This window comes from Dermacentor andersoni, chromosome 1 (assembly GCF_023375885.2).
Source record: "Dermacentor andersoni chromosome 1, qqDerAnde1_hic_scaffold, whole genome shotgun sequence".
Classification (NCBI taxonomy): domain Eukaryota; kingdom Metazoa; phylum Arthropoda; class Arachnida; order Ixodida; family Ixodidae; genus Dermacentor; species Dermacentor andersoni.
In genome coordinates, this window is record NC_092814.1 from 152,415,649 (window position 1) to 152,440,533 (window position 24,885).

Sequence of the window (24,885 nt, forward strand, 5' to 3'; positions counted from 1 at the left end):
TGTCGCGGACACACGGGAAAGTTACCATCGGGCAGTTGAGACAGGACATGACATTGTGTTTCAATGGTTGCCAAGTCAGTGTGGCATCCTTGGAAACGAGCAAGCAGACGCAGCCGCTCGATCTTTACATAAACTAGAAATCTTTACCAGAAAGGAGCAGCAGGACTAAAGGGAAAAGAAGCTTCCGCATTGAGGGAACCGGCTGTGGTGGGCAATATTATGAAAGTGCAGCAAATGCTGAAAACGGCGATGAAGTGCGAAAAGCGGGCGAGAGATCCTGCACAAAGACGTTCTTTGATGGGCATGCCGTGCGATATCGGCGCATCTGGTCTTTCGCTGTGCAGTATTAATGATGTGCGTCTTAGCGATAGAGTAATTGTACTCGAGAAGGTATGAACCTATACCAGCCGTGCGAAAAAGCAACGCTTATTCTTGAGAGTAGAAAAAAGAAATGAAATATCGAATGAAATGAACACACACACACACACACACACACACACACACACACACACACACGCACACACACACACACGCACACACGCACACACGCACACACGCACACACGCACACGCGCACACACGCACACACGCACACGCACACGCACACACACACACACACACACACACACACACACACACACACACACACACACACACACATGAACGCGCGCGCACACGCGCGCGCACACGCGCACGCACACGCACACGCACACGCACACGCGCACGCGCACGCACACGCACACGCACACTCGAAGTGAGCGAGAGAGAGAGAGAGATTAATGCCGTCGAACTTCACCATATCACTTCAGCCACACGGTACTGCTCTGTGCAGAGACTGCGATCGGTCTGAACTTAAATAGGCTGTGCCTCATCTCACGCAATATAGACCGTGAGGTTTCAGACTCCGTCCTTTTAACGGCATGCTCAGCATCCGGAATGGCTTCATAATCGCTGTCTGCGAAGTGGTCATAACGAAATAAATGCCACTTTGAAGGCAATCGGCTCCGGCGCAAGGAATACAGCAGCTAGAAATGAATCATATTTCGACACAAACCGCTTCTGGAAAAATTCTCTTGAGTATACTTAAAAAAAGTTATGTTAATGTAGTTGACAGACGCTTTCCTTAACGATTATGAAGAACAGATGAAGTTTATCTTTACTACTGCTAGAAATGTGTGCATGCAAAGTGCAAAGACGGTCCCGTGCTGTGTGACCAGGGGCCAAGATAACACACTGAAAGACCTAAGCTTGTTTTAAACTCGCTATAAATAAAAATTAAGGTTCTCAGGCGTCCATTCTAATTATGCGCGTCAGCTTGAAAAGACTACGTAGCGCAGTTTCAGCCCATACATATAAATGCGCCTTGTTGATATTTCTTAAAGGTAGTAATGTAGAGTTTTGCGGGTAGTCCGATATTCTAGACATATAATAGAGGTTTTAATTTGACGCATGAAATACAGCAAGTGGAAAGCTTATCGTACTGCAGTGAATAGCTGGACAAGAAAACTCGGCTCTAAGTTACTCGTTTTTCGTAGTTTAGGGCAAAGAAACTGCTATTATACCCTTCACTGTTTAATTCTAACATATAGGCCGTAAAAGAGCTTGAGTATTCGTGGTTCGCGTCAGTGTAAATACAGACTAAAGAAAGAGAGAAAGAAAGGGAGGAAGAAATGAGAAAAACGAAAAAAAAAAAGCTCTGTGGTTTCGTTTGCCTGAGGAGCGCTCAAAAGAATGATGGCCATATCTTATCCTCAAATGGCGCATTGTCCTTTTTTTTTTTTTGAAGTGTTTAAATAGTAGTTTTTTTTTTCTTCGTGGTCGCGGATGTTTTGAGCTGTCGCTATTGCGTACACGCACGTCTGAGTAGTTCCATTAGGGAAGCCTGACGGAGCCCGAGAACGCCAACGCGCAGTACTTTGGTGGTAAACATTACCGACAGTAATTCAAAAAGTTATAGTATCATGAACACCAAGAAAGCAACGAAAAAAATCCACGTTCATTCCACCTTATGAAAGTTAATGTAAAGCCAAGCTGGTGCGCACGTTAGACAACCACCACCACCTTAACTGACGTTAGCCAACGTTACACAAGCACCACCACCACAAGTGACGTACGTCACGCGCGCAAGTTCATGTGCGGAATGCGGAAGTGCAGTATATTTATATTTTCATTCTTCTAGGCCGCCCGCCAAGCGCAAGTGCCTTATTGAACTAAATTAATGTTTAAAAGTAAATTACATCAGGAAATGCTTAAAGTACGTCTTACACACAAGATGCTGACAGGATAGCTTCGGATTGTCATTCGAATGTACGAGAAAACATAAACCATAAAGGCAAACGGAAAGACGAAGCACTTTCCAGCTTCCATTTGAGGTCCGCCTAAGTGGCCACGGCCGCTGGGTGGCGGTAGCGTTAGCGCAGCATTCATACTCATTCTTGTCGGCCCTCCATCTAGCGCAAGGGCGTAATTGAACTAAATGAATTTATCAACGCAAAATGCGTTAGAAAATGCGTAAAGTACGACTTGCACGCAACGTGCAGTCATGATAGCATCGGATTGTAATGAGAGCATACGAGAAAACTAAATTATCTTACGCGGAAACTCAAACACCACCCCATTTTGCAGCTCCCGTTTTGTTTGGATCATCATCATCATCATCATCATCATCATCATCATCATCATCATCATCATCATCATCATATTTTATGTCTACTGCAGGGCGAAGGCCTCTCCCTGCGATCTCCAATTACCCCTGTCCTACGCCAACCGTTCCCAAATAGCGCACGCGAATTTCCTAATGTCATCGCCCCACCTACTGTTCTGCCGTCCTCGACTGCTCTTCCCTACCCTCCCTGCCTTTCTCTGCGTTATTTTATCTCTCTCTCTTGGTACACATTCGGTAACCCTAATGGTCCAACGGTTATCTAACCGACGCATTACATGACCTGCCCAGCTCTATTTTTTCTCTTGATGTCAATTAGAATATCGTCTATACCCGTTTGCTCTCTGATCAAAACCGCTCTCTTTCTGTCTCTTAACGTTATGCCTAGCAATCTTCGTTTCATCGCTCTTTGCGCGGTCCTTAACTTGTTCTCAAGCTTCTTTGTCAGTCTCCAAGTCTCTGCCCCATATGTCAGTACTGGTAAAATGCACCTGTACACCTTCCTTGTACACCTTCATTTTACACCTTCCTTTTCAATGGTAATGATAAGCTTCCAGTCAGGAGCTGACAATGTTTGCCGCATGCGATCCAACCCATTTTGATTCTTCTATGAATTTCCTTCTCATGAGCAGGTTGTTCTCTGTGATTAGTTTACCTAGGTAGACGTACTCCTTCACAGACTCTGGAGTCTGACTGGCGATCTTGAACTCTTGTTCCCTTGTCTGACTATGCATCCTTAAATTTATCTTCTGCATATTAATCTTCAACCCCACTCTTACACTCTCTCTGTTAAGGTCCTCAATCATTTGTTGTAACTCGTCTGCAGGTATTTACGTAAGCGGTCTGTACTCCTTGATTACGTAATGCCTCTATGACTGCTGGTATCTCTACTGAATCAAATGTCTTTTCGTAATCAATGAAAGCCATATAGAGAGGCTTATTTTACTCTGCGGATTTATGGAATACTTTATTGATGACATGGATGTGATCCATTGTAGTCTCCCTTCCTGAAGCCAGCCTTTTCACTTGGTTGACTAAAGTCCAATGTTGCCCTTATTCTGTTGGAGATTATTTTGGTGAATATTTCGTATATTGCCGGGAGTAAGCTAATGGGCCTATAATTTTTCAATTATTTAACGTCTACTTTTTGTGGATTAGTATAATGTTTACGTTCTTCCAGTTTTCTAGGGCCCTTGCAGAAAAGCGTTTCTGCGTTTTACATGTATTTGAATAGGCCGCGTCGGAGTTGGGCCCGAGCTAAAGCTTCCTCTTAAACACACCCTGCAAAGCATACAACTCTTTGGTAGACTTGGCGTGGCGTCTTTTCTACAGCGTCCCGCACTGTTACTCAGCTTAGTGTATAGTTTGCTCGGGGCTATAAAATATCGTCACAAAAGCCCCCTTTACTTAATCCTTAGTTTACTTCGAGCGAGCACTAAGGCATCATAGGTCGAGTACTGTTCAGACGACCGTTGAATGCAGTCTGTTATTTGAACCTAAAAAGTGAGTGGTGGGCGTGTTTTCTCGACGCGAGAGGACGCTGCTCGTTGTTGTGCCTACAGTGCAGTCGGGCCGGCGAATAAGGACGGTGCGCGCGTGCAGGGCACAGTGGCGTGAAGGTTGGCATTTCGCAGAGCCACTTTTGGGAAGTCGCGTCCGAGATATCTGCTGACGTGTGTCGCGAGAAAAGTCTGCCCTTTGTTTCGGTCAGTGCTGGCACCATGCATGCAGACGCACCCTGCTGTCCTCGGGGGCCACGGGACGGTGCGCCTCAAGGACCCCTCTCGTCGTTGGCTCTTTCAGTTGTATTTTCTTTTTGTTCAGTTTTGTTTTATTTTGTTCCTTTCTCGTTTCAGTCTACCGCAACGGCCCATCATGGCTAAGGGGCGCTTCAGCTTATCCCCGACTCCGCTGAGCTTTCTTGGCCGAGAACGCGCGCGCTCCCACACAAAGTCGTCTCGTTCTCCGGAAAGAGCCTATACTCGCCTTTGTGCCCGCTATGCTCTTGGAGGCAGACATTTCCTAACGCAGCTGCGTCGTTGGATGCAGGTCCACTATTTTGGGTCATTTTCTTCACGCTTTGTTAAGTCTTGGAAGCTCTCTTTTTTTCTGACATGGCAACGTGCCAGGAACGTATATGTCGCGTGAAATCTGGTGCCCTTGCACAATGCCAAAGATGTGTTGGTGCCTGCGTATGCCCGATTTTAAAAGCTTAATGTGGGAATAGACGATGCCAACTAAAAAAACAACAATACAACTTTGCTTGCGTCAAATATCTACTGCATAACATTGTGCGAATTGGGCAGTAAAATAGTTCACGTCGTTATGCGCAAGTTGATGTCGTTCTTGCATTTATTACAGCTGCTCTCGCTGCAGGATAGTTTAGGCCGTGGTGAAGTGTCGCTTTGTTGCCATTAAAAAAATAGCGGGAAAGAAACGAGCGGCGTATCTTAAAAATCTGTCTCAGAAATGTTTTGGTTGCCATTTGTGCGTGAGTTGACTACACGCGTCGGAATTAAAGCAAGGAAATAAAGATGCAGCATTGCTGCTCTTACTTCGCTGTCGTTGCGCCTCTAAAGGGACACTAAAGGTAAATACTAAGCCGACGTGTACTGTCAAAATACCATTCCAGAAACCTCGCCGCACTTGTTTCGGGCCTAGAAAAGACGCGAAAATAGCGTCTGAAGGGTCCGCACACCCTTAGCGCGATTCGAATCGCCCGCCCCGAATGGGGAGTGGTGACGTTGCATTCACCATCACCACCATTTACTGCCTCCGCTGGGCAAAACGGCGCCCGACAGACGGTGCTACGGTTTTTTGCGCAAAAACGCAAACGAGCGAACACAGCTTTGGATTCGCCGCTGCAGTTGCTCGTGGTCAAGTGGCGTGGACCGTTCGGGGATCCCTCCAGTGACATCACATGGACGTGGCATTCTCTGCTACTTGCAGAATATGTGAGCTTCGGGAATCAGCAAAGCAAGCGCAGCACTACGCGATAAGTAAACTACTGAAACGCGGAAGCGTTGGCGGCGCAAAAGGGAGTAAACGAAACCTTTCGACCGCCCAAGTCGTTGTCAAGGGTAACGTCAATAAGTTGTTTTTCTAAATATCAAATACTACTGGACAAGTAGCATTTTCTTTCGTCTTATGATGTAATAGAATGGTGTTGTTATTACAAGTGGTTTAGCACTAGCGACAGGATATAATGAGGAGTGCCTTCGTCATCACGCTAGTATTTGGATTTCCCGCGAAAGTATCTAATCCTGTCCTGCATTTACGTAAATTTCTCGATTACTAAAGCTCTGTTCGTGCTAATATTAGCGTCTTAGACGTTGTCAAGCAATAATCTATCACTCTAGCTTGACTTAATATTTGCCTTTAGTGTCCCTTTAAATTAATCGCGCATTATTATTCCTTTTCCTGACTGTCTTGTCGACGCAGGTGCTTGGAGTGTTGCTCCGCATTCGGAACGCTGCTCCAGGGTGGAAGTGCTACCTGGATTTCACATTCACCTTGCTCAATCGCGAGCACTTCTCGAAGAACGAAGCCCTCTCCGAAAAGCAGGTGAGAACCGAAATCCGGGCACCAGCGAAACAGTTGTCTGTTCGGAACATAGTCACGATGCGGGATACGTCGGCGCGTCTGGGGATTGACGTTAACATTCATCCCACGTGAAGTACTACGGCTTTCGGGCACCACAAGGTACGCCGTTTGTCCTCGGGGAAAGCTAACTTGTGTTCTGTGCATACATATGCTGTAGCCGTGTCTAGCTGAAGCCGTGTTTACAGCGAGATAAAAGGCGCGTGGTGTAAAGCGCTATAACCGCCACTATCACCATATCACTATAACCGCCATTTATTGTCCTGACAGTACCATCGAAGACTCACCTGAGTGATTTCTGCCTACGGTAGTCTTATACAAGGAACATTCACTGAGGCGCAAACGTCAAGAATTAGTGTCATCTTGCTGCTATTACAGATATCGCTATGACCTGTGCCGCATGAATGTGTGCGGTTAGCGTAGTATCACTTTACGCTGCCTGTATATATTTATTTGTCATTGTCGTTTCTCATTGTAAGCCACGCGAGCGCCCGCACGGAGGCCCAATTGGCAGTCTGTGCTGTCGTAAGAGCTGTCTGTCCTTGGCGACCGCATTCCATAATAATATGCTCGCTGTCACTATTGACTGGCACCTGTACTTACGCAAGAACATTTTTGGTAACACAGGCATACAATCTCATCAAAGTACATTGTGCATTGTGATCCTCGTCAGTATAACGGGCCTTCTCTGTTACATGTATAGTATGCTATGACGTGTTGCTCTCTATAGACATCTCAACCTAGGCTAGGCGGCACTACGTGCGCTGGGGAGCAGCGCCACTCGCGGGAGCAAATGAAGAATGGTAGGCGACCCTAATCTTTGACTTAGGTGGCTCTTAGAGGCACTCGCTCCTCGGCGTTGTTCTTTAGGTTAACTTTAGGCGAACGCAACGCACGAACCGAACTCGGACGCAAATGGTTTCCATTATTTGACCGGTTAAATATCATAACACTTTCTTGTATGTGATGTCATTTGTGACGTCATTACTTCCGCTTTCTACTTCCGGGTTTCCAGGAATTTCGTCAAAGTCCTGCTCACGTGGCGGGTGCACGATTCTGTGCTTTGGTGTGCGGTAATCAGCGATTTCTAATTAATTCTAATTATTCCAGACACTTCAGTAACTCAATTTGTAACTAAACATATGCCTGAAATCATATCTATAATGAAACCCATGCATGTTGTACTGTACTATTTCTTCAATTTTTTTTCTGATTTATTAGACGAACCGGAAGTGCTGCGCAAAAAACAACAGTGTCACTCGATGGTCGTACCGCTAAAAAGTCGGCAGGCAACGTGGTCAAGGGCGTGGTCGCGTCGGGGTGTTGTGTACGGGAGTACCGGCTGGCAATATTGTGTCTCCCGCGCATTTGTTCGCACAAGTCTGCCATTCAATACCCCAACAGCCTCGAAAACACCAAAGGCCGTTACTCGCCCATGAAATTCTACATATTTCGGAGCAGGTAATGCAAAAAAAAGGAGACAAGCGTGCACCTGTGCTGTTCTTGGCGAAGTCAAGTAAGTTGCGCTTGTTCGCTTTCCCATGCCAAAATTTTATCCGGTCGCGCAGTCAGTCGAGGGGCTTGTCGCGTGTAACCTGGGTTCATTATTTAAGAGAGAGAGAGAGAGAGAGCAAAAAGAGGAAAGGCAGGAAGGCCAACCAGGTAAGGGTCCGGTTTGCTACCTTATATTGGGGGTACCTGAAAGGGGAATAGAAAGAGGAAAAGAGAAAGGAAGTGATCACTGTGTGTGTAGCGAAGCGCCGTGACACCAAAGTCAAGTGCCATAGCTGGTTATGTGCGTTGAAGACATCTGGGATGACCCAAGGGCTAGAGGCCGTTGCGCGAATAGGAAGGAGGCCGCGGGTGAGCCATAGGGCTTACTCCAGACTTGCAACCACTTGATCAGGAGCATCCAGCACTTGCACTGCATTTCGCGCTGACGGAGTATGAAACTGGCTTAAGAGCATACAAAGGGCATTTATGAGGCACCGAAGCATCACAACAATTTGCCGGTCTTCGGGCAATTTATTGGGAGTTGGCGCTGTGGACTTTAGCGTGGTGCGCTGTATTCTTTGATGTGACTGCGGCTCCGGCTGTGGCATCGGCTGTGGCATCGGCTGTGGCATCGGTTGTGGCTTGGGCTGTGGCTAGGGCTGTGGCTTCAACAGTGGTTTCAGCTGTGGCATCGGCTGTCGCTTCGGCTGTGGCTTCAGCTGTAGCGGTGGCTGTAGCTTTGGTAGTGCGGGCTAAGCTTTAGTATTGATCTTCTCTGGCACGACCGTTTATAGTGTCCCTGTGCATAGTGTCCCGCTCACACGCACTCAGTGCTCACTCTCTCCCTTTTTCCTTTTCCTATTCTCCTTTCCCCCACCCCCAGTGTAGGGTAGCAAACCGGATGCTCTTCAGGTTGACCTCCATGTCTTTCCTGTCCTTGCTTTCTCTCTCTCTCTCTCTTCTCTGGCACGACCTTGTTGTCAGAGTTAGACACGACTCCACCAGGCCTTTGGGTCAGAGGAAGATGAGTTGTCGAATGTGGCGCGCTTTTCAGATAGGCATCTACGTTTTTTTTTAAATCCGACGGTGTCGGGAAGGTCGCTTTATAACGGCTGCAACAGCTTCCCGACGAGACGAACGCTCTCTCGCCATCTGCTTCAAGATGTCCCTTTTCTTCTTCATTTTGAGGCAGTCTTTTGAGATAGCATCGCGGAACCCAAAGCATTTGGAGTATTTGAGAACCGTGGCTACACAAGACTCTGCAGCGTGGGGCTCTGCGCAGCGCGAGTAAACTCTCGTGTTCTCGTAGAGAGCGCTCACGTGTCCCAGCCTCGTGGATTTGCGGCATTGGAGCGCCATTTGGGTAAACGGTCGCACGGGATGTCTATTGTGGCCCACCTTGACGTGTGAGGGAGCAGAGTCGCTCCTGAAATTTACCTTCACACAGCGGGATTTGCCGAGTCGAGACACATAAGTTATGAGCTGGCTTCACTAGAATCGGCAAGTCAATGCTGGAGAAGGAGACGTCCACGTCTTAAATGACACCAGCAGCGCTGTCGCTGTCCAGAGGAGTATACGAGTGGCCTTTCATGCCGCCAAGTTCCGTAAGTTTGCTCCAAGTGCTCAGCGTGCTCTCATGTACAACATCAGTAGCCAAGACATTTTTTCGTGTGTTGACTCTAACGTCCGTGACTTGATTTGGCCTCACCGCTTCAAGGAGCACCGAGACAGACTGTCTGTTGAGACGCACGGGTTGTCGGTAGCGTCTTCTCGTACTAATTGAATCGTACTGTCTGCAGTATTCTGAGTTGGTCCTACAGTCAACGTGCTTAATGAATGGTAGGCCGTGGTGTTTATTCGGATCGCTTTGCGGCTCCTTACAAGCTGAAAGTCGTCATCTGAGAAGTTCTCACTGCTGACCGAGTAGACACTGGTATCACTGTGGTCAATGTCGCTCTGGAAGGCGGTGCGCTTCCTAGTCGCAGCCACCGCTGAAGTCGTAATCCCCAGCACAGGCGCGGGGACGACAACTTGCATCCGTGCAGCAACCCATGGCGGCTCCACCGAGATATACACAGAAGTCAGGCGAAAGCAGTTGAGCTAAATAAATAGTGTTCTGGCTCGTAGACACCTCGTCCCTCTATTATTCAAGGGTACAGTGGGGCTCGTAGTCTCAGCTGGGCGGTACCGATGAGTGCCCGCAGCAGTGGGCAGCTTTGTGCATGTTGAGCGAGTGGCGTGACGTGATGTGATATTACTGCGAGTGAAAACAACAACGTAGGCAGAGGCAAATCATTTGTAAAATACTAAAAGAAGCGCGAGCAAATTTCTGTCGAAAACCGCCTCACAATTATCCAAGAAAGACATTTACCATCGCAAACTCACCGGCTACAATTCGTAAATTGCAAAATGTGCCGTAAGGTAAATATTTACAAATAAATTCATAAATTTTCGTCAATTAGTTGAATATGCGTTTTGATTTCTCATGCAAATAATCTCTGCCTCTTTGAATAATCCAGCCCAAGGACTAGATTTATGTTATCTGCAACAGGCAATTTTTAAAAATTCTACAAACCTAAAAAATTATCCCCTCGTATACGTATATAGAGAACCGAGTACAAGTTGTATGGGAAGGTCGAAAATGCAATGAATTGGTGGAAATTCACCAAGGACTGAAGCAAGGATGTAGTCTGTCTCCATTGTTGTTCACGCTTTGTGTTAAGCACATAGAAAGGCGACTGGAAAACAGTGAATTAGGGTTTGATTTATCCTACACGCGAAATGGACAAATGGTGCAGCAGAAGGTCCCCGGACATGTATGCGAACGACATTGTGATGCTAGCGTATAATGCAAGAGATTTACAGACACTTGCGAATATGTGTGACAAATCTGCGACAAATCTAGGCTTTATGTTTCATCATCATCATCATCATCATCATCATCATCATCATCATCATCATCATCATCATCATCATCATCATCATCATCATCAGCCTGGTTACGCCCATTGTAGGGCAAAGGCCTCTCCCATACTTCTCCAACTGACCCGGTCATGTACTAATTGTGGCCATGTTGACCCTCCAAACTTCCTAATCTCATCGGCCCACCTAACTTTCTGTCGCCCCCTGCTACGCTTCCCTTCCCTCGGAATCCAGTCCGTAACCCTTAATGACCATCGGTTATCTTCCCTCCTCATTACATGTCCTGCCCATGCCCATTTCTTTTTCTTGATTTCAACTAAGATGTCATTAACGGGCGTTTGTTCCCTCACCCAATCTGCTCTTTTCTTATCCCTTAATGTTACACCTATCATTCTTCTTTCCATAGCTCGTTGCGTCGTCCTCAATTTAAGTAGAACCCTTTTCGTAAGCCTCCAGGTTTCTGCTCCGTACGTGAGTACTGGTAAGACACAAATGTTATAAACTTTTCTCTTGAGGGATAATGGCAACCTGCTGTTCATGATCTCAGAATGCCTGCCAAACGCACCCCAGCCCATTCTTATTCTTCTGATTATTTCACTCTCATGATCCGGATCAGCAGTCACTACCTGTCCTAAGTAGATGTATTCCCTTACCACTTCCAGTGCCTCGCTACCTATCGTAAACTGCTGTTCACTTCCGAGACTGTTAAACATTACTTTAGTTTTCTGCAGATTAATTTTTAGTCCCACCCTTCTGCTCTGCCTCTCCAGGTCAGTGAGCATGCATTGCAGTTGGTCCCCTGAGTTACTAAGCAAGGCAATATCATCAGCGAAGCGCAAGTTACTAAGGTATTCTCCATTTACTCTTATCCCCAATTCTTCCCAATCCAGGTCTCTGAATACCTCCTGTAAACATGCTGTGAATAGCATTGGAGAGATCGTATCTCCCTGCCTGACGCCTTTCTTTATAGGGATCTTGTTGCTTTCTTTATGGAGGACTACAGTGGCTGTGGAGCCGCTATAGATATCTCTCAGTATTTTTACGTACGGCTCGTCTACACCCTGATTCCGCAATGCCTCCATGACTGCTGAGGTTTCGACTGAATCAAACGCTTTCTCATAATCAATGAAAGCTATATATAATGGTTGGTTATATTCCGCACATTTTTCTATCACCTGATTGACGGTGTGAATATGATCTATTGTTGAGTAGCCTTTACGGAATCCTGCCTGGTCCTTTGGTTGACGGAAGTCTAAGGTGTTCCTGATTCTATTTGCAATTACCTTAGTAAATACTTTGTAGGCGACGGACAGTAAGCTGATCGGTCTATAATTTTTCAAGTCTTTGGCGTCCCCTTTCTTATGGATTAGGATTATGTTAGCGTTCTTCCAAGATTCCGGTATGCTCGAGGTCATGAGGCATTGTGTATACAGGGTGGCCAGTTTTTCTAGAACAATGTGCCCACCGTCCTTCAACAAATCTGCTGTTACCTGATCCTCCCCAGCTGCCTTCCCCCTTTGCATAGCTCCCAAGGCGTTCTTTACTTCTTCCGGCGTTACTTGTGGGATTTCAAGTTCCTCTAGACTATTCTCTCTCGCATTATAATCGTGGGTGTTACTGGTACTGTATAAATCTCTATAGAACTCCTCAGCCACTTGAACTATCTCATCCATATTAGTAATGATATTGCCGGATTTGTCTCTTAACGCATATATCTGATTCTTGCCAATTCCTAGTTTCTTCTTCTCGGCTTTTAGGCTTCCTCCGTTCCTGAGAGCTTGTTCAATTCTGTCCATATTATACTTCCTTATGTCAGCTGTCTTACACTTGTTGATTAACTTCGAAAGTTCTGCCAGTTATATTCTAGCTGTAGGGTTATAGGCTTTCATACATTGGCGTTTCTTGATCAGATCTTTCGTCTCCTGCGATAGCTTACTGGTATCCTGTCTAACAGAGTTACCGCCGACTTCTATTGCACACTCCTTAATGATGCCCACAAGATTGTCGTTCATTGCTTCAACACTAAGGTCCTCTTCCTGAGTTAAAGCCGAATACCTGTTCTGTAGCTTGATCTGGAATTCCTCTATTTTCCCTCTTACCGCTAACTCATTGATCGGCTTCTTATGTACCAGTTTCTTCCGTTCCCTCCTCAAGTCTAGGCTAATTGGAGTTCTTACCATCCTGTGGTCACTGCAGCGCACCTTACCGAGCACGTCCACATCTTGTATTATGCCAGGGTTAGCGCAGAGTATGAGGTCTATTTCATTTCTAGTCTCACCGTTCGGGCTCCTCCACGTCCACTTTCGGCTATCCCGCTTGCGGAAGAAGGTATTCATTATCCGCATATTATTCTGTTCCGCAAACTCTACTAATAACTCTCCCCTGCTATTCCTAGTGCCTATGCCGTATTCTCCCACTGCCTTGTCTCCAGCCTGCTTCTTGCCTACCTTGGCATTGAAATCGCCCATCAGTATAGTGTATTTTGTTTTCACTCTACCCATCGCCGATTCCACATCTTCATAGAATCTTTCGACTTCCTGGTCATCATGACTGGATGTAGGAGCGTAGACCTGTACAACCTTCATTTTGTACCTCTTATTAAGTTTCAGAACAAGACATGCCACCCTCTCGTTAATGCTATAGAGTTCCTGTATGTTACGAGCTATATTCTTATTAATCAGGAATCCGACTCCTAGTTCTCTCTGTCTCCGCTAAGCCCCGGTAGCACAGGACGTGCCCGCTTCTGAGCACTGTATATGCTTCTTTTGGCCTCCTAACTTCACTGAGCCCTATTATATCCCATTTGCTGTCCTCTAATTATTCCAATAGCACTGCTAGACTCGCCTCACTAGATAACGTTCTAGCGTTAAACGTTGCCAGGTTCATATTCCAATGGCGGCCTGTCCGGAGCCAGGGATTCTTAGCACCCTCTGCAGCGTCGCAGGTCTGACCGCCGCCGTGGTCAGTTGCTTCGCAGCTGCTGGGGACTGAGGGCCGGGGTTTGATTGTTGTGTTCATATAGGAGGTTGTGGCCAAGTACTGCACCAGGGTGGCCAATCCTGCACTGGTGACGGAGTGCGTTGCCGGTTCTGGTCACCGGGATCAGGCCACACTCCAGGCCTGTTTAAGCAATTTTATCAACACGCGGATTCTTTTTTTTTGTTTTAGTCCGGTGGAAAATTGCGCGGCACCGGGATTCGAACCACGGACCTCTTGCACGCGAGGCGGGTGTTCTACGTCTACGCCACCGCTGGCACACTCTCAGGCTTTATGTTTAGCGCAGAGAAATAGTGGCACACTCTCAGATAGTGGCACACTCTCAGGCTTTATGTTTAGCGCAGAGAAATAGTGGATTATGATATTTAATGAACAGACGAGTAATTACGTGGTGTCAAGAGCAAGTCATACCCATAGTAAAGCAACATAAATACCTCGGCGTATACATAACCGAAGAGAACACTTACTCAAGCACTGAACAAGATAATCTGAAAATAAAGAGGAAGCGGAATGCAGCAATAATGAACCATAGATCACTTTGGGGCCACAATAAACATGAGGTGGTGCGTGGAATCTGGAAAGGAGCCATGCTGCCGGTGCCAACGTTCGCAAATGCCATTCTTTGCTTCAAATCGGATATCCTGTGGGGGCTGAAAGTTAAAGATTGGTAGGCTGGTTGGCTTTGGGATCTCACGGTAAAATCAACAAATGAGGCAGTGCAGGGTGACATGGGTTAGGCCGCTTTTGAAGTCAGAGAAGCGCATTGCTGAAACTAGTCTTGAGGAAGGACTGAGGAACGTGGATGTAGCTTAAATGGGCGGCTAAAGTGTGCAAGTATCTGTACCTGAAAAGCGTAGACGACACATAGAATGGAGGAAGAGGTCAAAAAAGTTGGCCGTCAAGTACGGGGCAATTGAAAGTGCAAATAGACAACCAGGAGTCATCAGAAAGAAAGTGATAGAAACAGAGACAGCGAATTGGATGCAAGGAATGGAAACAAAGAAGACCGTGAAGATTTAAAAGAATGGGAAGGAAGACATTAGAAGAGAAAATCTGTACGATAAAAGAAAGGGCATTGCCTTGTTATTTGAAACTCGAGCTGGTTTCCTAAGGACAAAAACATACCGAAGCAAATATTTGCAACAAGATGAGGCATGTGTATGCTGCAGAAAGAATCCGGATACCACTCAGTACATCCTAATGGAATGCGAAGGGATCCACCTAGTGAGACTCGTAAGTAACGAACACCTTCTACAAGTAGAAGCGCTTGGATTTAAAGTAGACGGAAGCATCAACCGGTCAGCAGTCGAGAATAGCAAGGGAGCTTTAGAGCTATGGTGAAAAAAAAAGAAAGCAGGGAAGGCATCGATACAACCGGATCCGTTCCATACATAGGAAGTGATACAAGGTAGATAGAGAAGATTTAAGGAAGAAAAAAAAAAGCATACGGTGATGTATAGAAAAAAGCTAGAATGAAAAACATGTACAGCACACCTGATTAAATCAAGCAGGCTAGGTGACTATTTTTCACTGCCCCATATCAAAGGGGATCATCATCATCATCATCATCGTCGTCGTCGTCGTCATTTTTATCATCAAATTTGAGGTTATAAGCCCTATCAGTATTTATCCTGGAGCTCGCCCCGCAGCTTTCTTGAAGCTTTATGCCAAGAATACAAGCCATATAATGTTTTCGTTCGAATAAGGATAATTAAAGTGAATTGATAATTAGCAAAGCTTACTCATAAAATTGTACCCTGTATCGTGGCACGAAGCAGTAAGAATATCAGTATACTTGTTTCTCCAGTATAAAAGCTGAGTTTCTTCTCTCCGGTCTTATATCCGTAACATATATAGATCCATTATTCAGAGCGAAAAAAGGAAGACTTACAATAAATAGAAATGACAGCCACGCTTACTTTATAACAACCCGCCGCGGTTGCTTAGTGGCTATGGTGTTGGGCTGCTATAAGCACGAGGTCGCGGGATCGAATCCCGGCCGGGGCGGCCGCATTTCGATAGGGGGCAATATGCAAAAACACCCCTGTACTTAGATTTAGGTGCATGTTAAAGAACCCCAGGTGGTCCAAATTTCCGGAGTCCCCCACTACGGTGTGCCTCATAATCAGATCGTTGTTTTTGCGCGTAAAACCCCATAATTTAATCTTTACTTTATAACAATAATCTCCTGCATACGATGTCGTCATTCTTGATTCATTGCCATATTTTTTTCGCGATAACGCAGTAGGCTATCATTTGGTTTCAGAAATGCTTTATCAGCTCAATTTAATACTGCCCAATGATGCGCATCGCGCGTCAAGCTGGACGCTCATCATTGTGGCTATTTGTGCCTTGATTGAGACTTAGTAAAGTGTACAGCTTATCAGTGTGGGAGAATAAACGATGAGCCGACTGCTGTTATCCAGCTTGTCCGTTCGTTCTTGTAACCTGCTGCGCAGTATGTCGTGCAATATAATCAAAATTCTGCCCGTACAGCTATAGCCGTTCATGCGGCAGCAAGGTCCTCGACGGTATGGTTTTACTGCGGCGAAGACGTGCAGCAAACACAAGAGCGAATACATTAATTTCGTGAAAAGCTTTCGCTTTCCGCACAAATGGCGCATCGTAAAGTTGGGCAAATGGAAATGCTATGTGTGACGGCGAACTGGTGCAAAGAGCGCCTTGTAAGTTTTGTCAGCACTGCCAGGACGTGCGGCCCCGTATTAACAAAAACCTCTTCCGTTCGTACGCTCGAATTCTTCGTAAGAGGAAATTTCTGCCAATCCTGATACTGGACACATTATTCGGCAAGGCGGCTGATCGAAGGTAAAGAACACTTACGAACGAAAAGGTTTGGGAATTCAGCCCTGAGACCATATTCAGTAAAAGCTTTTCGTTCGCTGGCGCTATTTGCCAATGGCCGTCTGCCTTGGCTGATGGACGCCAGGTCAACGATTGAGAAGGGTTGCGGAATACATGCGACCGTAGAGAGCAAGAGAGTTAGAAAAAAAATAAAGGCCTTGATACGAGCGTTCGTCACGATGTTCGTTATAAATGCCAACGAGACGTGCAGATGCCCCTATAGCTTTCTGATAGCGTGATCGTTGACGTCAAGTGTGTGGTGCGACGCCATTGCAAGCATTTACATACGTGTGTTACTTATAAGCACGCATCGATCCCTAACAACTGTCTGAGACACAACTAAAGAATTGGGCACCACCTCCATCGGATTGTCACGATAATGAAGCCCATACGCTGTTCACGCGAGGGATGTTCTTAGAAGGCCTCTAGAAAAGTGGAGGGCGTTGGTCTGCAAAAACGACTAAGCCAAACGGACGCACTGTCACGCTCCCCTCATTCGGCTATAATGAAAGTTTAATATCGTATGTGTGCTGTGCGAATGGCTCTAATCTTTTTCTGTTTTTTTTTTTTGCGCTGCTTCTCCCACTTTAGCCACGACAACCAAATTAAGGGTATGCTTTGATCATCATATAACTTCTTTTTCTTTCTCTATGATATAACAGCATAGGCTCCGTCTTCAGCGCACCACGAATGCGAAAGTGTGTCCCACCGGTGCAGGTTCGCTTCACGGCGGAAGAGTCGACGCATGGGGCTGCCCGTTGGATCCTCATCTCAGACCTACAGTCGCGGCGCTTCTCGGACGAGACGGGCGAGTTCCTGCTGGAGCTGTCTTTGGCCAATGCCATGACGGTGTTCGAGACGGACATCCGGGTGCCTCCGCAGCTGCTCAATCACCACCACCACCATCACCACAGGGGCAGCGGCGCGGGACAGCACGTACGTGGATCTCTTGCGCGGCATTGTGATGACGTGCTGGCACCAGCGAGGTCGCGCTTGGCCCGAGTTCACGTTCGCCGCGATGCTTTCATGTTCGGGACATTTCGTAACGTGGCTGCTTGCGTGGCGCAGGCGCGCGTGCTACCACGCTTTTTGCGTCAAGGCATTCTACGACGCTTTTTGACCGCCACTTGTAGGCGAGTCTGTTCGGTCCGCATAGTTCTTGTCGCAGTGCAGCCTAAGGTAGTGCTCAACTAAGGACGCGCTGCTTAGATTGTACCACATTTGCTTCTTCATATTTAGCACACAGCATCACATTTTCTTAAACTCAACAGAATATTTATTAAATATTTGTTTTTACATGAACAGAAGGTATAAGCGTTCAAGACAAGAAAACGGTCAAGCTTTGAATAACACACTTCGCATTACAGGAGCTACGTACGATTTACTGGAACTTTTAATTATAAAATCCCGAAGCGAAGTCGAGCAGACAATAAAAAATCCGATCGCTAATATTTCAAACATGTGCCTTATTAAATAAGCAGACTTCTTCCGAGACTTTAAATACCAGAACTACATTTTCCAGCTCCGAAAAAAATATAATTGAGCATTATTTGGATAATTCACCTTGATGTCATCTGTAACGTGTGTGCTCCATTCCTTTTACTGTAACCTTTTTGTCTTAACGTCTTTTCTCTTGCGTTTGTCAGGTGGCCGCGGTGGGTACTCTTCATATAATGGTCGGATTTGTTCTGTGTATTATTACTTTGTAGTTGGTTTTGTTTTGCTCTGCATATATTTTGGCTGCATTTTAGTAACTCTATCTGCGAAATTTTTTACTCCGCTGCAATGCTTTGTCTTTCCTGTTGTCACCCAGACCGTGAATCGAGTACTTTTAAAGATACGATCTTCGTCAGGCATTTGAATTGCCTTTAGCCGTAGTACCCGCACTCGTGTGCATGTCTCGAGTGTTCTAAAAAAATAAATAAGCTAAAGCAAGTTGCAAAACTATGTTTATTGTATTTCAGCCGACGAGGCATGTTGATATGCTTGAAGTCACTTTTGCGGCTGCTGGAATAGATGCATGATCAGCACCCTGATGGCAATACACGAAAATTTAGCAGAACTTGGACTGCTGGTATCAGTTGAATATAATGTAACGCAGCACGAAAGACAGACAACAAGGACACTAGGCCACAAAACACGTATTTGCCTTGCCTTATTCTTGTGACCCGTTGTTCATGATGGCAGTATATGATGTTCATGATGGCATGATGGCAGTATAGCACGTAGCAAAAAAATCGTCGTATCTATCCGTGTCTGGCGTCAGAAGAAACTTTCAACGAACCACGCATGAGGTTGTGTGGTTTCTGATCTCGTAATTGTTGAATCTTGTTCTGCCACACGAAGTTGTTTTCTGTGTATTATTATTATTATTATTATTATTATTATTATTATTATTATTATTATTATTTTCCGCAAAAACACTTTCAGCCGACACCGGGCCTAACATAATGTGCAGAGTACCTTCATGAGGCAGTGAAAAATAATTCGTGCACATTAGTTTAATAATTATCAATCCTAATCTCTCTTTTGCTTAGCGACTGCTGCTTCCAATAAAGAATTATAATCCGGCATCTTCCATCTTCCTGCCACATGAAAACACGGCCATGATAATCACATAGCAAAATAAGTACAAAAGTATTTGACATCAGCAGTTCATTTTGTAACTATCAATGAAAAGGAATTGTTAGCGGTCTTTACTACGTCCAACTTCTACTCCTACGAAGAATTTGCTTGAAGTTATTTATTCCGTGTAACTGATAAGTTATGTGTTTCAGTTTCCAAGTGAGCCGACGTTACCGTTTTCGGACTCGCCTGGGGTAACATTGGTATCTAGAAAAGCTGTCATTTTAAACGCTGTTGGTATTTTCTTGACGAGATTGCAAACAGATATTAATCAAAAACTGAAATATAAATGTGACGCCTTTATACGTATGTCCTTGAATAATTTTTTTGAAGAATAAATGTAATGAAATAAAACGTGGAACGGCGGGAAGAAACAAAGAAAGAAACGTTGTCGACACAGAGAAAATGATATTAGTGGAGCAAGTACATGTTTCACGCTGTCGGACACACACACACACACACACACACACACACACACACACACACACACACACACACACACACACACACACACACACACACACACACACACACACACACACACACACACACACACACACACACACACACACACACACACACACACACACACACACACACACACACACACACACACACACACACACACACACACACACACACACACACACACACACACACACACACACACACACACACACACACACACACACACACACACACACACACACACACACACACACACACACACACACACACACACACACACACACACACACACACACACACACACACACACACACACACACACACACACACACACACACACACACACACACACACACACACACACACACACACACACACACACACACACACACACACACACACACACACACACACACACACACACACACACACACACACACACACACACACACACACACACACACACACACACACACACACACACACACACACACACACACACACACACACACACACACACACACACACACACACACACACACACACACACACACACACACACACACACACACACACACACACACACACACACACACACACACACACACACACACACACACACACACACACACACACACACACACACACACACACACACACACACACACACACACACACACACACACACACACACACACACACACACACACACACACACACACACACACACACACACACACACACACACACACACACACACACACACACACACACACACACACACACACACACACACACACACACACACACACACACACACACACACACACACACACACACACACACACACACACACACACACACACACACACACACGCGCGCGCGCGCGCGCGCGCGCACGCACACGCACGCACGCACGCACGCACGGTATACGGCGGTCGACAGGGACGCGGGACAAAGTGTGGGCAACGAGAAGGCGAAGCGCCGCTGACAGTCGACAGCAGCGCGGCAGCTGCGCCAAGCGCTCGCTTCGGGAGGGGCATCTTCGCGCCCTTCTCTCGGCACGTCGTCACAAGCCGCTACTGTTTGAAGCAAGTTGCTGCTACATGACGTGCGCACGCTTTGGCTCTCGCTGCTGCAGAAAGACTGGGGCCCCGTCGGTTCGGCGCCCGGCACGCCAACGGGATCCGGAGGAGCACAGACCCCAAGAATCGAGTCGTCCTACTTTTGCTTCGGAGGTTTCGACTGGAACATCGCGTTGCTGCCGGATGGTTCCCCCGAGGATGGCGACAATGGCCGGCCCCGGGTGCTCCTCATCAGGCACACAGGTCGGCTTCTTCGCGATGCATGAACTCCGCCTCAGGGCCCTGCAGTTACCCGATTGTTTGTTTATCCTAACTCCCACGAGCTCGGGGATGCCGAGGTCTCTTGATTTCCCCCCTACCTGTATGTATCTATGCCAGAGGAGCGGAAGGCTAACAAAAAAGGCCGAGGACACCTAAGCACTTCTAATAAGTGGTGCATGCGAAATTGAGCGTGACTGAAAGATCTTTCAAGTTACGAACTCCTCGCGCGCCAGCTAGCGCGTTGAGAAGCTCGCCCAACGCCTCCTCGAAAGCACAAGGCCGGTGCATTTCGATCTGTCACGTCATGCTACCTTGTCCGACTGCCATAGAACTTAAGGGGGGAGCTCGCGAGTGAGCCTCGGTGAGTTTGACGTCACCACTTTCGTAAGGCCGTGCTTGGCAATGGAAATTTCGGTCCAAGTAGCATGATGTCATCAAGCAGAATGCACAAGCCTGCTCTAGGAGGCGCTAGTTTAGCCCAGTGGGCGACACACTCGCCTTCTGAGCGTGGGGGATTAGGGTTGAAATTCACTACCGCCAACGTTTTTCCTTTCGAAATTACTGTTTTTTTAATACATTATTTTCTTTATAGCGATTACCGAGGCGGAGTTACAACGCAGGCGAGAGCTTGCTCGGTTAAGGAATGCGCGGATAACACAGGCTGCCGAGAGCGAAGGCGACGTGCGTCCCGGCGATGCCCTCTCCCCTCACGAAACGCGAGCAAATGTTGCCTTTGCCCCGCTCTGCTCCGTCGAGGAGCGCACGTCATGTGGCGTCGCAGCCAGTGGGAATTTAGGGGCCGTTTCGCTGCTACAGACGCCGGATTTTTCGTTCCATGCGGGTGCAGCTTGCTTTACAATTTTTTTTTTTTTACCGGGAGAGTGCTTATTGTCTGTTTTCATTTTAGAAGGAGATATGTACTTGGAGCCTTCGAGCGCCTCGAGTGGTGATATTGCGTGTACTCGCGGGCTTCTTTCACGCTCGGAAAAGCATTTTTATGTAGCACGTATTGAGGAACAGAACGTTGTATCGGAAGTTTTTTATGTTGCTATACAACTTTCTCATTGATACTTTTCCTATAATTAGAATATTTGAAAAGTTGATTAATTAATTACTGTGGAATTAAGCGGGATGTAGAATATAATCTGAATAGCTCCAAGTGACGGCAAACCACATTCCCTTGAGTCTGTCCACCTACGTGGCATTTGCATATCTTAAGTATTGGTGCATAATAGTTAAGACACCCTGTATACAGGGTGTTTCACGTAACCTGAACCGTATCATATCAAAAAGATATGCAGTAAACACCAACTAGGCCGAACTGAAGTTCTTCTGAGCCAGGGATTTTAAAAAAGTGGTTAACCGGAACTCAATGAAACCAAAGACATATGGTTTGCCGTCATGTGGCGCTTCTTGGGGTATTTTTAATTGCGCTTAATTAGTTCATGAACTAACATCAATTATGCAATTTATTTAATATTCACTTTAGAGATAAGTGCGTTTCATTACGTTGTAAAGGGCATTCGAAAACGCCCGATCCAATTTTTTGTTGCCACGTGCTGTGTAGTCATATTTTTTTTTTTCGACGTTTAAAGAATGCCCGCGAAATATGAGGTAAAACCATGTGACTGCGCTCATGCGCTACCGTATTGCAGCGCTCTCAACCGCGCTTCGTGCGAAAGAACCGTGCGCGCGGACCGTGGCGAAGTGAGCGGCAGTGACTCTAGACGTCGGCTTCATAGTGCGTCAGCATCTTTGGCGGTGGCACGCGGAAATGAAGCGCCGTTCGTCTCTGATACGCGATAGGCTCGACGCACGATTGAGTGCGCTGCAATAGCGCACAAGCATAGTCACGTCGTTTTATTTAATATTTTGCGGGCTTTCTTTAAACGCTCAAAAAAAAAGAAAAGGACACCACGAAGCATGTACGCTGCCACAAAATATTGGATCGGTCGTTTTGAAATGCCCTCTGTATCGTAGCGTCTAGGAAGCCAAACATGCTGTGCCGTGGCAGTGGGGGAAAAACTACTGATTTATTGCACACGTGTACGTATATAGGATTTAGAAAGGGGTGTGTCTTTTTATCAATAACAGATAAGTTATTTGAGTAGAATCCTGAACACATGGTGCATGCGTTTTGACATACGATGCGCTTGCGCGGAACACGTGTGGCGCTCGGCGCCCAAGATACGATACACCCTCTACACGGTAACGAAACGGACATGGCCCTAAATGGAACGTTAAAAATTTTGGATAATTGATCTTATTTAATTAACTACTTAAGCGTAATATAAGTATATCCTAAAGAGCTCCACATGACGGCAAACCATATGTCTTTGGCTTCATTCAGTTGCGGTCAACCACTCTTTAAATCCGTGGTTGAAGTTACGTGAAAAGCCCTGTATAAATATATACGTGCCCACATTTCCTATTTCAGACGGTTGTTTGCGTGTTCGTCGCATATGCATGGTCCGTATTGTTATTGTCTCTAAATTCTGATATGAAGTCATCGGGCGCATGCTTCAGTAGGCGGAATTAAGAATTTTCCTCGTGCAAGCCAGTGAGTTGAGACGCGCTTGGCGCATTTTATTGCGATATCAATTACATGAACAGCGCACGCAATTTTTCGCCGTCGTCAATTATTGCATATAGAAATAATGATTTCTTTAGTTTTAATACTTTTCTTTTTCTAAGCACATTACTCACGTTAACTTTACGATTTCTCTTTTGCGTCAGAATCGGAATGCCAGTTCGCGAAAGATGTCTAGGAGTGTTCGTGACCCGATCGCAGAGACTGGACCACAGATGAAGCTGCATTCTAAGACCTCAGGGTGGGCATCTTTGCTTGCTGGAATGAACTGTAGTGCAGCCTATGCAGACCATGCAGACATTGCCGGCGTGTGCCATCGTTTTTCCCCACGTAGCAGCCATGACAGAGTGGCTATAATAGTACCTGCCGGTGCGGGCTTTCTGCAGCGAAGCACCACGTCTCTGACGTCCCACATTCACGCCCCCGCGTGTTGTCAGAACGCCGGCCGAAGAGCTCCAGAGAAACGCTAATCGCACTGAAGTAAGGCTGGAACGCATACGCGCAAGGCCCACTGCGCTGGTCCAGATGCAGGAAGAATGTACTGCTTCGTGTGCGGCACACGGTGCAGCTCAACGGCGGAGGCGACCGGACGTGGCTCTGAGGGAACTGCAGGATGCCAAGGATAACCGGCAGCGTTGAAAAAATCCTACAGTTCAAAAGTGCGAAGAGGACGCACACATCGTGACCGCGGGAGCATGTCGCATTACGGGAACGTGAGGTCGACACAAGGTGACAACGCCGACAAGACTCGGTAGTCCTAACCGATGCTGCTCGCTGGCGTCGAGTTCCCTCAGTTCACGTTTCTAAAAACGCCACACCACGCGTGTTTACTTAGCTTTATGCTTACTGCAATTCATGCTGCCAGTATAGCCACGGGCCTTACACTTCGTGTGATGTCCTAACATGTTGCTATCGCATTGATTGCTTCACCCTTATGTCGAAACTGTAATTTGTTAAACCAATAACTGAATAAAATTGTCCAGTCACCCGTGTTCGAACAAAGAACCTTTAGTACAGAAGGCCGATACAACCATTACGCCATTGATGCTTTTCCCTCACAACGGCGTGCTTCATAACCACATCGTAGTTTTTGGCATGTAAAACCCAGAAAATAATTGAAGATGTAATGAACACGTTACCATGCGTGAAAACATGGACCGGTCCCGAAGATAGCTCAGTCTAAAATTGTAGGCCGATCTCGAAGTGCAGTCAAAAAGTTATAGAGTTCGACACTCATCCTACTCCCCTCACACGAGGGGCGACGCGATTGATTGCGGTGCGTAGTGACTGGGTCCCTATCTCACCCCCGATTCGCTCAGG

At 46.5% G+C, this 24,885-nt stretch overlaps 1 protein-coding gene across 2 annotated transcripts in view; it reads left to right on the plus strand.

Annotated features, from left to right (window-relative positions):
* The window catches only part of LOC126546208 (uncharacterized), a 360,532-nt gene that overhangs the window by 281,858 nt on the left and 53,789 nt on the right, over nt 1-24,885 (plus strand). For both annotated transcript variants that reach the window (XR_008608796.2, XM_050194359.2), the window contains exons 3-5: nt 6,103-6,225; nt 17,254-17,472; nt 20,771-20,957. Coding sequence is in view for 1 of the 2 variants with exons in the window: in XM_050194359.2 (XP_050050316.1) it covers nt 6,103-6,225; nt 17,254-17,472; nt 20,771-20,957 (529 nt within the window). In the remaining variant the exon portion in view is untranslated. The remainder of the gene's footprint in view (nt 1-6,102; nt 6,226-17,253; nt 17,473-20,770; nt 20,958-24,885) is intronic.